The 15,812-nt window shown below is 38.2% G+C and overlaps 1 protein-coding gene across 1 annotated transcript in view; it reads right to left on the bottom strand.

Moving 5' to 3' along the window:
• Positions 1-11,038, bottom strand: part of LOC124615479 (protein bicaudal D) — a 121,116-nt gene extending 110,078 nt beyond the window's left edge. The window contains exons 1-5 of the mRNA XM_047143403.1: positions 10,607-11,038; positions 9,707-9,847; positions 802-1,026; positions 581-718; positions 373-472 (exon numbers count right to left, since the gene is read on the bottom strand). Of these exons, the coding sequence (XP_046999359.1) occupies positions 373-472; positions 581-718; positions 802-1,026; positions 9,707-9,847; positions 10,607-10,828 (826 nt within the window). The 5' untranslated portion in view covers positions 10,829-11,038. The remainder of the gene's footprint in view (positions 1-372; positions 473-580; positions 719-801; positions 1,027-9,706; positions 9,848-10,606) is intronic.
• Positions 11,039-15,812: the final 4,774 nt, after the last annotated feature.

The raw sequence follows: 15,812 nt of genomic DNA, 5'->3' as shown, positions 1-15,812 counted from the left end.
TTGTCTTCTGAAGATGGAAACTGGCTAGTCATTCTGACAATCTGTAATGTTAGCTTCCAAGTGAATACATAAGCTATAAGTAGAGACATTTTGAAATAATTAGTAAAAGGAAATTTGTTAACAGATTTGAACACTGTCTGATAAAAAGGAGTGAAGGGAGAACAACAAAATATTTATGAGAGCCAGCATCCAAAAATTAAAGCAAAGGACTGTTAGTAAAAACAGTAGAATTTACACAATTATTTCATAAAATTACACCACTAAAAGATCATTCGGTGTCTTTTGAAGAAAATTTTGTGATACTGTTTTCAAAGTCAGTTCACAATATTTAAAAATATTATAAAAGAAACATTTTTTTCTACAGTTACTTACCTCTAATGCTAAATGCTAAATTACTCAGGTTATACATGGATTCATTATTGATGTGTTTGTCCAATTCCTTCTTCAATGCATATTTCGCTTCACGTTCTGCCTAAAACAGAACAGTTGTGCAATGATATATGGCTCAAAACATAACAGCTATTTTTTTACCCATTAAAACACATCACAGTTGCTACTGCAGTAGATCATGAAAACAAACCTGTAGAGACTGCAAAGCCTCTTCCATTTGCTTCTCAGCAATTTCTTTCAGTTTTGTTAACTCATCAACTTGCTGGTGAAGCAATTCTAAGTCTTCCTGCAGTCTACGGAGTTCATGTTTGGCACCTTCAAATTCCACCTAAACAACAAAATTTTCATTAAGTATATGCTGTTTTTCTTATATCAAAAGATGGATTAAATAATGATTAGGTTTTTTCATACCTGTGATGATTTGAGCATTGAAACTTGCTTTTGCAAGCTAATGTTTTCCTCCTCGAGTTCTGAATAATCTGTCAGCAAACTGGTTTCCCGCGACTTCAGCTCCCTCACTTCAGCTCTCAATTTCCTTCTTTCTAGGTCTGCAAGTTCTTTATTTTTATCCAGGTTACTATTTTCCTGCATTATTCTGTCTCTTTCATTCACGACTCGCTCAAGTTCTTGACGGAGCTAACAACAAAGATCAAATGGTGATACATGGTTTGTCATTTGACTTCTGCAATTCATGTATCTTTTTTTATACTTCTGAATTCTGATATTCCTTTGTCTTCTCAACAGGAATATATAAAGGCAGGTACAAACGTAGGTCACTGCTCAGTTCTGAGATACAAAAGGCAAGCTATATCTTCTGCCATTCTACTGATACTGTTTTGACTTCTTTAAGTAACAAACCAACATTTATTCTTTCTTGTGAAAAAAAAAAATTGATTAATTAAAGCTCAAATGTATACAGTAAGTAAATGGAAATTGGGAGGAATGGAGAGAGGGAGTGGTAGTTCTATTAGATCTGTTCATCCTCAAAAGAAATGTCTGACAATTCCAACCATTAATTCACTTTATGGGATACATATCACAATCTGTTGCATTAAAATGTCAAAGAAGATGTAAAATTATTCTGCAACAGAACTTTAGGCAGCACCTCATGTTTGTAACTGCCTATTGTTTGAAGTGTCATCAGCACCATTCATCATTAAGTCAACAGGAGAGTCGTGGTTAATGTATTAAAATAATGTAGCAGCATATTTGCTAATTCTTTGTAAATCTCTTACTACTTTGCCGTAACACAGCTCTGCAAAACGAAAAAAAGTATGCAAATGTAACACACACATTAAGCTGTCAACATTCAACAGAAAGAAGCTGTGTATGTTTGCTCTGATATGAAGCTTCATTTCTCCTAACACACCAACTCTTCAGAAGTTGAGAGATGACTTTTCCTGTCAATGAAAATTTCATCTCACTCATCTTGACTTTACCTGTCAGACTCTTAAATTCTCCCAATCCTCTGTGACTCTATTAACTCTACATCAGAATAATAATTTAATATTTGTAGACTCAAAAAGAGCTTTTGACAATGTTGACTGGAACGACGTCTTTCAAATTTTACAGCTAGCACAGGTAAAATACAGGGAGTTAAAGGCAATTTACAATTTGTACAGAAACCAGATGGCAGTTATAAGAGTAGAGAGGCACAAAAGGGGAGTAGTGGTTGAGAAGGGAGCAAGAAAGAATTGTAGCCTATACCCGATGTTATTCAATCTGTATACTGAGCAGGCAGTAAGGGAAACAAAAGAAAAATTTGGAGTAGGAATTAAAGTCCAGGGAGAAGAAATAAAAACTATGAAGTTTGTTAATGACATAGTAATTCTGTCAGAGATAGCAAAGGACCTGGAAGATCAGATGAACAGAATGAACAGTGCCTTTTAAAGAGGAATGTTGTCAAATTAAGTCGGGTGATGGCGAGGAAATTAGATTAGAGAATGAAGCACTTAAAGTAGTAGATGATTTTTGCTATTTGGTAAGGAAAATAACAGATGACAGTCGAAGTAGGAAGGATATAAAATGTAGACTGACAATGGCAAGAAAAGTGTTTCTGAAGAAGAGAAATTAGTTAACATTGAGTATGAATTTCACTGTCAGGATGTCCTTTCTGAAAGTATTTGTATGAAGTGTAGACATGTATAAAAGTGAAACATAGACAATAAACAGTTTAGACAAGAAGAGAATAGAAGCTTTTGAAATGTGGCGCTACACAGGAATGCAGAAGATTAGATGGGTAGATTGTGTAACTAATGAGGTGGTACTGAACAGAATAGGGGAGAAGAGGAATTTGTGGCACAACTTGACCAGAAGAAGAGATCGGTTGGCAGGAAACGTTCTGAGGCATCAAGGGACCACCAATGCAGTATGGGAGGGAAGCGTGGGGATAAAAATTGTACAGGGAGATGAAGGGATGAGTACAGTAAGCAAATTCAGGGGGATGTAGGTTGCAGCAGTTACTTGGAGATGAAGAGGATTGCACAGGACAGAACAGGATGGGGTGCCGCATCAAACCGGTCTTTGGACTGAAGACCATAATACATTTCAGTCCACAAATAAATTTATTCTGGGCATTCAGTCAACTTCAGGTGTGTTGCTCTATTACGTTTCACTACAGTTTTCATACTCCGAGACCTGCCCTGCCCATCACTCCAAACTTTCCCCCTACTCACATTCACATTGCCCCAATGCTTTCACAGTAGTTTGTTGTTCTGTATGCAATTCATTCTGTAGTCAAATTTTGAAAATACTATGACATAAAATAAAAGAAGTATACAATCTCCCAAGTAAAGTTCCATGTGTATTTATAGAAATGCAAAATATTCAAAGTAAACAGCTCAACACAGAGTACCTCTGAAAATCAAAAATTATCCTGATACTTTCTACTTATTATGCAAGAGTTTTACTCAGTTTATGACTATCGTAGTTCACAAAGATGTAGTTTATAGAGGATATGCTTTTCCCAAACCCACAAAGATTGTCACCAGCTGTTATGCAAGGGCTTAATGCATAAGCTAACCGAAGTGGGCAACAAATAAACAGATCACATTCTGGTGTTCCTAAATTATAGCAGCCTGGTGTTCTAAGGCAGTTATTTCACACACACACACACACACACACACACACACACACACACACACACACACACACACACGAAATAAAAAGGAGGAAATCAGATCAGTTACTAAATTACTGAAAAGTAAAGACTCAGGGATGGGTAAGATGAAGTATCAAGTAGACTTATGAAGATCAGTGCACTTTCACAGCCAGTCAGTTTCTTGACATGTTAAAATAATCATTGGTAAAACTGCTTTATGTACAGAGACATTAGAGAGACAATCACAGACCATATATCTTACTGTTGGTGTTTTTAACATAATTTATAAAAACAATAACAGCATATATCAGTCCACACATTTAGTTACACTCTGAAGTTTAACATCAGAAAAGCAGCATCAACAGGAAATACACTTTATTCAGTTGTGTGTGAGGTACTTGCAGCACTGAAGAAGTTGAGTAGATTCCTTGTGTGCTGCAATAAAAGTGTCTGATTTTGTTAACTACCAACTACCCCTGTATAAATATGGTAAACTGGGGGGCTGGAAGACAACAAACAACAGAGTTTTCCACATAGACTCAACAGTAAGCTAAAGGTCTTCCTCAATTCTCAATAAACAGAATAAATTTGAACTGACTCAGATCTCTCTCTCTCTCTCTCTCTCACACACACACACACACACACACACACACACACACACACACACACACACACACACACACCTTATCCAGAAACAGATTTCCTATCCTTGTCTACCAAGTCAGTCACCTACTATCCCCCACATACCCACTCTCTGGCCAGAAAGGTGCACACCTTTCGTGACTCAGGACTGTAGCAACAATCACAATCTCCACCAGGGTTTCAACTATGTCTTGTCATGCTCTGAAATGAGAAATACTCTCCCCACCCCTTCCACATTATTATCTCATCATGTGCACACAACCTTCAAAATTTCCTTGTCACTCCCTATTCCACTCCTTCTCTCAACTCCTTGCCCAATATCCCTGCACTAGATGTAGATATAATATCTGTCCCACACATCCTCCCATTACTACATATTCCAGTCATGTCACAGGCATCTCCTACCCCAACAATGGCACGGCCAGCTGTAAAAGCACCCATGTGACCCATCGACTCAGCTGAAACCACTCTGCCACATTCTATGTGGGTATGACAATTAACAAGCTGTCTGTCTGCGTGAATGGTCATTACCAAACTGAGGTCAAGAGCCAGCTGATCCACTCAGTTGCTGAGAATGATGCCCATAACCATGTGCTTGACATCAATAGCTGCTTCACAGCATTCCCCCAACCATTCTTCCCACATACAAGTACTTTTCTGGATTGTAAAGGTGGGGAACTCCACCTCCCTGTTCTCATGTCACTTTCTTTGCTTTCACTCCAGCCCTACTCACAACTGCATGGTTCTCTCCCCGTCTCTTGTTTGAACACCCCCCCCCCCCCCTCCAACTCCCAGGACAGTTTCCTGATGCTGCATCTAGCAGCTCACTAGCCTGTACCCACCATGGCCCTGCACACTCCCATAGGCAGCACTAACCTCTTCCCCAACCCCTACCTTGTTACCCCTTCCCACTTCCCACCCCACACTTTCTCTGTACCCCTCCCATCCAGCAAAGAATAACTGCCCACCTCAGACACAGCCAGACCTTTGTGCCTAGAGATGACAGAGAACATGTGTGTGTGAAATGTGTGCAAGTTTGTTGTCTACATCTGATGACTTCGTCTGAAAGCTTAATCATATCCAGAAGTCTCTCTCATTGTGCCTGTCTGCCACTCAGGAACTCCACTATGTGCTGAGTAGCAATCCATCCTTTTCAAGGTGTGTGTGTGTGTGTGTGTGTGTGTGTGTGTGTGTGTGTGTGTGTTTGGAACTCACTGCAGGGTATTAGCATAGAAAATGAGCACTTGAAATGTTCGGTATAAGGTGTGGTACACTGGAAAACAAAGCAAATCATGAATGTGATAGACAATGGAATTAATAAAGGAAACTATTCAAGTAGCAAATCCTTCCTTCTTTTCTGGTGCCCTTAATCCATCCAAAGCTGACACAGGACTGCTACCAATTGTTCTCTTATTCCATGGAGGGCCAGCTATACCATTACAGGCTATTATCATGACGGGGTTGCCACAATGAAAGATATTATTTTAAAGCCAATAGCAGCTCACTCTCACTCTACCCTCCCCCCCCCCCCCCAGACTTTACATAGATGGATTTGGGAAAACTGCCTAAAGACCATAACCAGGCTGCCTGGCACACTGGCCCTTGTCATTAATCCATGAGGCATATTCGACCTGGGGCCAGCGCACCCACAGTGTCCTGGAAGAGGACGTTTTAACATGTTTGGGTGCATCAATTAGCAAATGATAAATGTAATAAAAACTGTAATGAGTAAGCTTAACCAATCACCAAATTTGAACTTAATCCTCCTTCAAAGCACACAGGCATACACACACTTAAACGGGTACATAGTACTGATGCTGCAACTCAGCTTGGTTTAGGGCTGGTTGCTTTGGTGTAACAGAGAAGATTCACAAGGAAGAAAAGCAGTGAAGAGAGGATTCCAGGGAATGGAGGTGCAAAGACTAGGAGAGGGCTGAATTACAAGAAGAAGGGGATAAGAATACAGTATCAGAGTGAGACCAGTCTGGTACATACATGGATAATGGTATGCAAAACACATAAAACAAACTGAATTAAAAGGGCCAGACTGAAGTAAAGAGAAGTAAGATGATGTTTTCTTAGAGTAGGATAAATGGAGAAAACAGGGGTAGATGAAAGAATGTACACAAAAAAAGATAGTGCAGGGTCATAATGCTGCTTTCACATGTGATCCTAAATGTAATGGAGTAGGACATACATGTCACGGGATATAATGGAATAGGTCTTGCACTTGTGTTGTTCACGCTGATATAACCTATGTGGCAAGGGTTTGGAAGAAATACCAGTACACAGACAGACTGAGAATCTCTTATACGATGGGTGGGGAGTTGCATAATGCTCTAGAGGACATTGGAATAATTTTTTAGAAGGTACCTCTAATTTTGAAGATCAACGTAAAGGAAGGCCAACTCCTGGCACGGGAGGTGGTTCAGCTGGTGTTTTTCTCTATGGATGTCTTTCGCAGTGCTAGGATGTGGAAGAGTATAGTATGGGATATCTGTCTGTGAAACACACAGCCAAGTGAGGGTGGGGATGAGGGGGGAGGGGCTATTATCTTGGAATGGGTTCAGCATACTATAATTTGGATTGCCCCATAAATCAGATGTGTCATTTGCTAATGGTAAGACAGTATTAGAGATACTCTTGAGTCTGAAAAAGATGGCAAATTTCAAAATGAGGATCTTATTGGAGGAGCTTCATTCTTGGATGGTGGGTTATTGATCTGAAGAGGACCAGATAATATGGATAGGAATAAGCTGTTAAAGTTGCAGGGTAGTGAGGAAACGGTTTCTCCAGAACATGATGGTATCATCAGCGAACTTGTGTCAGACAAGGGATGTACCAGATTTCCACACAAGGGTGTCACAAAAAAGATCATACATGTGTTGCAGATTAGTTAGCATATCTTCAGCTAGCATTGGTCAGCTGTGAAATAAATGAGATGTTTGGAGTTTACAGGATGGTGGAAGAGGCAATGTTTGAAGTAACAAGGCAATAAGCATGAGAGATGAAAGGTGGGGGTATTAACAACGGCAAGCAGGGGAAAATGTGGTCACATGTTGCAACTATGGAGAGGTCACTGAAGAAATGGTTATTGACCTTGATGTAAGAAGTTAGGGAGCAGGCAATGGGTTGCAGTTGTTGGTCAACTAGGGCAACAAGTAAGAATCCCAGCCTTGGGTTGTTACATTTGCAATTTTTAAAATTATATAAAAATATGGTCTGCATGGAGTGGTGGGAGTGAGGACAAATATGGATTTGTGCGAGAGGTTCTGAGACTGGCCTTGGGATGTAAACTGGCAATGGAGGTCACGCACGACTTATGGAACAGGATTTCTACAACATTTTTAGGTGGTTGTGTCCGACAACTAGCAGAGCCTTTCTGTCTGGTAATCACTGTGCATCATCTAAACAGTGATAGAATCTTTATTTATGTTTATTTTAGGGAATTAGATTTTATTAATTTGAAATTTGGAGGCTTGTGCTGTGTGCACAAAATGTAATTCAATCAGCTGACTAAAACCAATACATGTGCAGCCTGTCATGCAGAACTGTATGTGTGACCCACCCTCAGTCAACAGTAACCAGGAGATATGTCTACTATAGATTTTCTAACAGCCAATTTTTCAGTCTTCTACACCCATATGTCTATTTAATACTAATGTCACAACAGACATTATTGTGACTGATTAACTAAAAAATCAGTCAACAACTCTGTCCCCCTGCTCCCCGCAGATGATAGAAACTTTGCTGGGCAGCAGATTCCCAAGAGATCAATAGGAATTTGAGCCTTTTTGTCTTTAGTCATAATTTCATTTTAAAGTTGAGTTGCATCATTGCATATTTTAATTTAAGATTTCTATTATTGCAACTAATGTTACCAGCTCAATATGAAAGTTCCAAGATAAAGTAAAATAATCACTTGAAAAGATAGGGCACGCAAAGGCTTGAAAATAAAAATGCTTCAGATATGAAATAAACAATTCTAATAAGTAAATGTTATTTACTCAATAAACCATGTGAAAGTTCTTGAGTAACTGGCAATAAGGGACTTATGAAATATTACAAAAAAGGTCTACTCAAATAATGAGGCTAATGAAGGGAGGGGGAGGGAAAACTTCTCAGAATACAACTTCTTAAAAGTCATGAGTCTTTCTCAATATTTGTTCAGTATAAACAAACACTAAATGACATTAATGTCACACAGAGAATCACTGGTGGTCTCAAAATTTGTTCTAAAAACTACACCTTTTTCAAATAAAAAAAAAATGATTGACACTCAAATCTGGAAGGGAGCTATGTTGCTTCACAATGACTCACACGCACAACATGGCTGCAGCAGTTAACAGCCGTTCTTTCTGTTCTGAATATGTTAACACACATAATTGGGCTCAGCCACTGGAATGGTGATGGCTTTATGCCTGATCTTCACAACTAGTTCCAGACATTCTGAGAAATAATGCAAACTATGAAACAAAAATACAACTCTTATGTTATTGGCCAGAAGTTCTGCCTGCAGCTGGCTGCAATGATGAGCACTTGAGGTAGACAATGAGCAATATGACAATGATCACTAGAACAGAAATTGTGACCAAACTCATTCTCTGAATGGCTGTTGCTACAGTAGCTACACTGTAAACACAATTATTAATTAATGGCACTTGTTTGTATTTGTATTGTCTATTTTTGATTTACAATTTCATTCTTAGTAAAGGTGTGGGTTGGCTGCAATGCATGCATACATGTATTGCTGCTAAATAATGAGTAAATTTTAAAACTACTTTTCTGTAAGTTCTGCAGTTTTAAGTGGATACAGCTTCTTTATTGTGGTCCTTTCTTGTTTTGTTATTTGTATATGTATACTCCGACATATCCAGTATTATTGAAATTATAAATGATGAAAAATAAATAAATATCATAGATTTATTGGTGTATGCCAATGTGTGTGCAGGGGGCACAACAGTTTGTTCATAACGGTAATATTTTTTTCCTGTATAATATAGTAGCACATACTGTCTGTTTTTATTTCTCGCAACAGGTGGGTCTATGTTAACTTGGAGCCTGTGTGACCTGTCCCTCTTTCCCTGTGTTCATCAGCATGACGCTTTTTTCTCCCTGATGAAAACACACGATACAGTTTGGATGGGGAAAAAGTTCAATATATCCCTGTTTTGTATGAAGTGAGGAATTCAGTGAAGAGGACATACATGTAACTGTGGTAACACGGACTTGGAGTTAATCTGTATGGGTATCCTTGAAGAATATGTAACTTAATTCCTCTTATGGACTCTAAAATAAACATGATCCTACCATACGTGGCACAAGGGTCTAAGGAATGTCAACATGTGCCAAACCAACCCAAATAAAACTTAAAAGCTATACTAGTTTGGATTATTTGGAAATATATGATTATTATTTTTTTAAGTAACCTCTGACAGCTTTCTGCCTACACATACACTGAGGATGAAATCTGAATTTTCAAGATCATTGCAATCTGTCATTTTCATGTGTGTCATCTTAAAGTACTATTATCTGGCTTCTAATTCAATAACAATAGTTTATAATGTAACATACCTGCTTTGTCTCATTTTCCAGATCCAGTATTTGAGAATTTAGCGACGTTTCACGGGCGGCTGATTCATAAAGAAGTGATTCTTCCTGCTCTATGCCACTTTTTGTTGTTACTTTATGAGTTGTTTGAAATTTTGCAAGTGCCTTGGAGAACAAAAAGAATACTGGAGTATAAATATTGGCTAATATTATGAATACTTTAAAGAATATTAAACCCCAAATTGGGTTGTATCTTGGTTGATACTGACTAATTATTACTTATACTTGGGCACATACCTTGATATGCAATAAAAGAATCGACTGCTTAAAACACATAATGAATCCAGAAATATTAGTGTAAATGAAAATGCAGCCAGTTACACTGAAACATGTTGAAAATAGTGTAACATATGAAGACATTCTAAATACAATAAGCCTTTAGCTATATCGTTTACCATTATTTGAAATAATGACTCACAGCAGAATGCTTTTAGAAAGATCAAAGGAAAAAAGCTGATGTGACAGTAACCAAAGACTGATAGAAGAGATTTCATGGTGAGTGCATTTATTCTTGGCATTGGACTATAATCAGTGTGGTTATTAAAATTGTGAGATATACAGTAACTCTCTGCAAAACTCAGTAAAATATGGACTAATGTCTTCATGCTTGACCTTTATGTCATAGCCAACAGCTTACACATTAAAAAAAAATATTACTGACGTAAAACTAATAACTGGAAGCTTTCTGTGTCTGCTGTTAGGCAATATATAGATTGATACACTAATGGGTACTGATAAAACAAAGTGAGCATCTCCAATATAACTGCTGCAAATAAAGCACATTTGGAATAACCTCCACTGTATAAAGCATTTCTAGTATTAATGTCCTACATTAAATCTCGAATTTTATTTGGAGTAACCAACCTCTTGAGTGATTTCAAGTTCATGTTTCGCATTTTCATATAGTGTTTCAAGTTCGTCGCACTTTTGTTGAAGCGCACTTTTTTCCTCCAAAAGAACCAGTCCATACTGTGCAGACTGTATGTTCTCGCTACTCGCCTGATCCAGTTCACGGCTAAGTCGAGCAATTTCTTCTTTCAGTTCTTCCACAGTCGCTTCTTGAGAACTGGATTCTGATGATGCCATATTTGCAGTTTCCTATGGAACAATAACCAAAACTATCTAATAGAATTTCGTTTTAATTTACAGTGTCCTCTGCTTAACCATGCTCTCATATTCATCAACAATTAATGCCACGAGGGAGAAAAGGAACGGGTTTTGTGTACTAAGATTCAATCTTTAGCCACCGTCCCTTCACTTGCGACGGCGGTAGCCATCTGTCATTATCTGTTTCACTACGCGGTTCATATTCATAAATAGAACTAGAAGTTGATGATTCCATCCCGAAAGCATTTCTCACCCGTAAATTCGTAGCAAAAATAATTATTCTAATAATTTGGCAATTAAGGGAAACGATGCCAAATTTCCAACACTAAAGATCTGAAATGATGACGAAAATGACTAGTGAAAATCAATTCCTAATTTATAGACGTGTAGGTTGTGTACAGCCTTGCATACGGTATTCAAATTTCAAAGTATTCCCGAAAATTTATAGTTCTCAGCTATCGCATAAACCTGCCTGGCATGAAGTCGGATTTTTTAGTATCCACACTGTCACACAAACTCTGGTCGGACGGAATAGCTATCGCAGTAGGTCCTGTCTAGTGTCTACAATACATTCGTCCATAACCACACCTCGAAAGCAGACGATAGTAGCGTTATGTTCCTGTGAAGTACAGAAGTAGGCCCTGTTCTGAATTCAAGGTCACCAAATACTTAGAAGTGATTTACACCAAATTCTTTACATTAACGTTACGGTATGGGATGGATTAATTACATGAACCGAGACATTTGCTTCAGAAGAGTGGCCAGCTCTACATTACTTTAGTACATCTATTATCGGTAATCGACTATGCACTGAACGTCGGACGGTACATTAACCCCGTATGTGTTAATCAGTCCGTATTAACGGCTGGAGAATGGAAAAAAGAGGCGGTTGTCCGAGATTGTACCACATTTTTTGAGTTTTGAGCCTACTTATGCCGTTTAGGGCAAATATTCATTATGCAAGAAGTGAAAACAATCCCAGTTTTATGGCACACCTTCGTGAGGTTTACAGTAAGCTTGGTTCTAGTAAAGAATATGCTAATTCTTATCATGTTTTTTGTGTTTAGTTTATATCATTTGTAATGCGCTCAACCAGAACAAACATATGTACCATATAATGTTCAGCTTTTGTGTTAAGATCCAAAGCTTCTATCATTTCAACTTTGTGAAACACCAAATAAGATATATGAAATCAAGAATGAGGCACACTAGTAAATTGTAAATGGTTTCTCTGTGAATAAACTTAAACATCTCAGAATTCTCATCCCCAGAACTTATCTTTTTGCAAGAAGGTTCTGATTTTATGTTGGTCTTCAGTCCAAAGACAACTTTGCTGTAGCTGGCTCTCCCACTACTCTGTCCTGTGCTGCTTTATATCTGCACTACTGCTGCAACCCACAACCATTTGTATCTGTTTACTGTAGTCAAGCCCTGGTCTCCCTCTGCAGTTTTTAACCGCCAACAATTCCCTCCATTACAGTACTGGTAATTACATGATATCTAATCTCCTATCAAACAGTCCATTCTTTTAGTCAAGTTGTGCCATAAATTTCCTTTCACCCTAATTCGATTCAGTAACTTTTCATTAGTTATCCCACATGCCCACCTAAACTTAAGCATTTTTCCATAGATCAGATATTTACAGCTAGACAGACGGAAGAAAAGAAATGGGAACTTGGGAAAGGCATCATAATTGCATTTACAGAAATAAAAAATGGCTTATGACATTGTTAGATGGGCGGAGATATGACAGAGCCTGAGTAGACTGGAACAATCAAAAGGAATGTAACTCAGTATCAGAAACACGTACAACAAATGCCTGAACTATGTGATAATAGATGACAAAAAATAAGAATGCTTTAGAGATAGAGGGATTTGAGACTAAAGAGTGTGCTCATCAGTGCTTTTCAGTTGGTAATGGATGACACCATAAAGGAAGTTCATCAGGGGTCAACAGCATTGTTATGAAAACCATAGCTTATACCAAAAATGTGATGATATGCGAAGACAATCACCAGAAATTGGGAGAACAACCAAATACCTGACAGAGGGAAAAAGAAGGAGAAGGTATGGAAATAAGCTTAACGAAAAGTGAGGGAATGAGAATCAGCTTGGAAAATGAAGAATGTAAGCTGTAATGGAAAAATCATAAAAGAAGTAGTATCCATGAAGTAAGCTAGCCAGAAAAAGTAACAATATTATGAAAGGGAAAGTTGCTAATCACCATATAGCGAAGACGCTAAGTCAGTATCTCCGCTGTATGGTTAGTAGCAAACTTTCCCTTTCATAATATTGTTACATTCCATCCTGGATTTTCCATTGTTTGAATTTAACCAGAAAAAGGAAATATGAAGAAAGAAATTTTGGAGAGGATAGAAAACTGCTCAGTATTTTATAACTATGTATCTCATGATTAGACTTCTATTCAGGACTTTTTTTTATGGAGACCAGTTCCAATGGAAAAAATACTTAGAGGTACTATGTAACAGCTACAATTCAGAATTCTGATTTATTCAGTATTTTAGATTTGTTGCGATATGGCAACACTGTGCATGTGGCAACATACTTTCCAGGAAACTCACAATATTTTGATTTATATATTTGTACAAACAATTTATTAAATATACCAATGAAAAGTTTTATGTGAAGATTATTGTATATAAGCTCTCAATAGAATAATTTCTCGGTCTTCATTGTTTTCTTGCCTCGCTTTTCCCCTGGGACAGCAGAGCTGTACATATAGCCTTGAAATCAGCTGATGCAAGTGTGCTTTTCCTATGAATTTTGCTTGATAGTGCATCGTTTCCGTCAAGAAACCAAGCATTCGTTACTTTCAGATCAAATATATTTTAAAAATGTACAGTAAAATTTTTTGGAACATGTCTGGATTCTGTAAAGGACTATCTCTGAATCCACAGGATCTACACCTCCCCTGAACTGATTGTATTTTAAAACCACACTGGAGTGTGCCAACTTGACTGATTTCTTCAATTTCTTGTCAAATATTTCTACTTCACTCATTGGGTTTGTCATATAAATTGTTGAGCAATCTGTTGTCAGTGCTACTTTGCAGAGAATAATGTACAAGGTGAGCACAAAGTCTTGCCCTGATTATAACAATTTATTACAGAATAACCATTTGACATAATAATTTACATTTGATGCCATTAATAGGTTAGCGTTACTAGTTTTTTTTTTAAGACCAGTTACATTAGTAAACCTCAACGTGTGCTCCCTTGGTAGCTCGGAGAATGTCGAGGCAGTATCCCAGATGTTTCGTAACGTGTTCTGTCACAGTACCCACAGCAGCTTGTATCCTAGCCTTCAGTTCATCAGCGTCAGCAACTGGTGTGACAAAGATTCAGTTCTTCATATAGCCTCAGAGAAAAGGGGCATAATGTCTGGAGAGTGGGGTGGCCATGGTGTTGGACCATTCCTCCCAATCCACCAATCCGGAAATGTTTCATCCAGGAAATCACTCACTATCAAAGCCCGGTGAGGGGTGGTGGTGGTAGTGGGGGGGGGGGGGGGGGGGATGCTCCAACTTGCTGGAAAATTATCCATGGTTGATATTCTTCTAACTGTGGGGCAATGAACTGTTGCAAAACGTCTAAGTAAATGTTGGCTGACATGGATTTTTCTGCGAAGAAAAACAGTCCAAAAACCATGTTATGCATGAGGCCACACCAAACATTCACTTTTTCGCTGTCTCACTGTAACTGTACAGTAGCATGTGGAGACTCTGAACCCCATATATGGACATTATGCCTATTTACCATTCCACTGACATGGAAGGTGGATTCATCGGTAAAGCATATGCGATTTATGTAATCGTTAGTGCAACCATCAATCCTGTTGAGAATCTCAGTTGCAAATTCAGCATGTGTCAGCAAAACATTCAGTTCCAAGGCCTGCACGATTTGCACTTTGTAAGTATGCAACTTAAGCCTTTCATGAGGAACCTTCACCACACTTGCTTGCAGAATTTGAATTTCACGTGATGCTTGATGAGTTGATTTAGACGGACTCCATTGAAATGATAGCCTAACATGATCAACAGTTGCATCACTTACATGAGGCCTGCCAGTTGGAGGACAATCTTCAACACTGCCTGTTTCTTTAAACTTTGCACACCACTGCTTTGTTGATTTAACGTCAGGAGGGCTGCGTCCATGAGAAGCCCATAATTTACTCTAAACACTGATGGGTGATTTCATTTGTGAAACCAAAGCACACATTGCGCTTTCTCCTGCTTTGGCGCCATTTTGCCAGCAACTAACGTGATCTAACAGACCGCATCAGTGTTGTGGAGCACTAGCGCCATCTATTGGTCACAACAACTAGTAACACTAACCTATGTAACAGCATCAATGTAACTTATTGTGTCAAATGGTTATTCTGTTATAAATTTTTATGATCAGGGCAAGACTTTGTGCTCACACTGTATATTTCTCATGGAACAGTGTATTTCATCTTTTTGCAATCCTTAATGATATGGTAAACTCTTGACTACCTGGCTCCTGATTGTCCAAACTACTTTTTAAATATAATAATAATACTTCTCCACGATAATATTAGTTTCAATTTACTGTGTGTACTGCACTTTTTCCAGAGGTTTGGCAAGCGGGTGCCAGCCTAAAAAAATGCTTTATGCATCTTTTGTGCTTCTAGCACATTTTCAGTCACAATTTTAATATGTATCTGAATAAATTACTGGCACCACTCTTCAACAGATGATACTTAGAAGCCCTCTTCCAGCATTCACAAACAACAAGCACACATAGAAAGCAGCTCTGTTGGCAACATTATGTTCTTTGTTTCTTTAGTTGCATATCAGATGCCCAAAGTGCATGCACTGTTAAACTGTAGTTTCATGCAGTCCTTTGTATTGTAATTAAGGAGTCCAGAATGGGAGATAAATAAAAAAGTCTTGTAGTGACTATGGATCAGAAACTACATGCTT

Source organism: Schistocerca americana, chromosome 5, assembly GCF_021461395.2.
Source record: "Schistocerca americana isolate TAMUIC-IGC-003095 chromosome 5, iqSchAmer2.1, whole genome shotgun sequence".
Lineage (NCBI taxonomy): Eukaryota > Metazoa > Arthropoda > Insecta > Orthoptera > Acrididae > Schistocerca > Schistocerca americana.
Note: the sequence above shows the minus strand (reverse complement) of the source record. Positions and strands in the feature narration are given on the sequence as shown.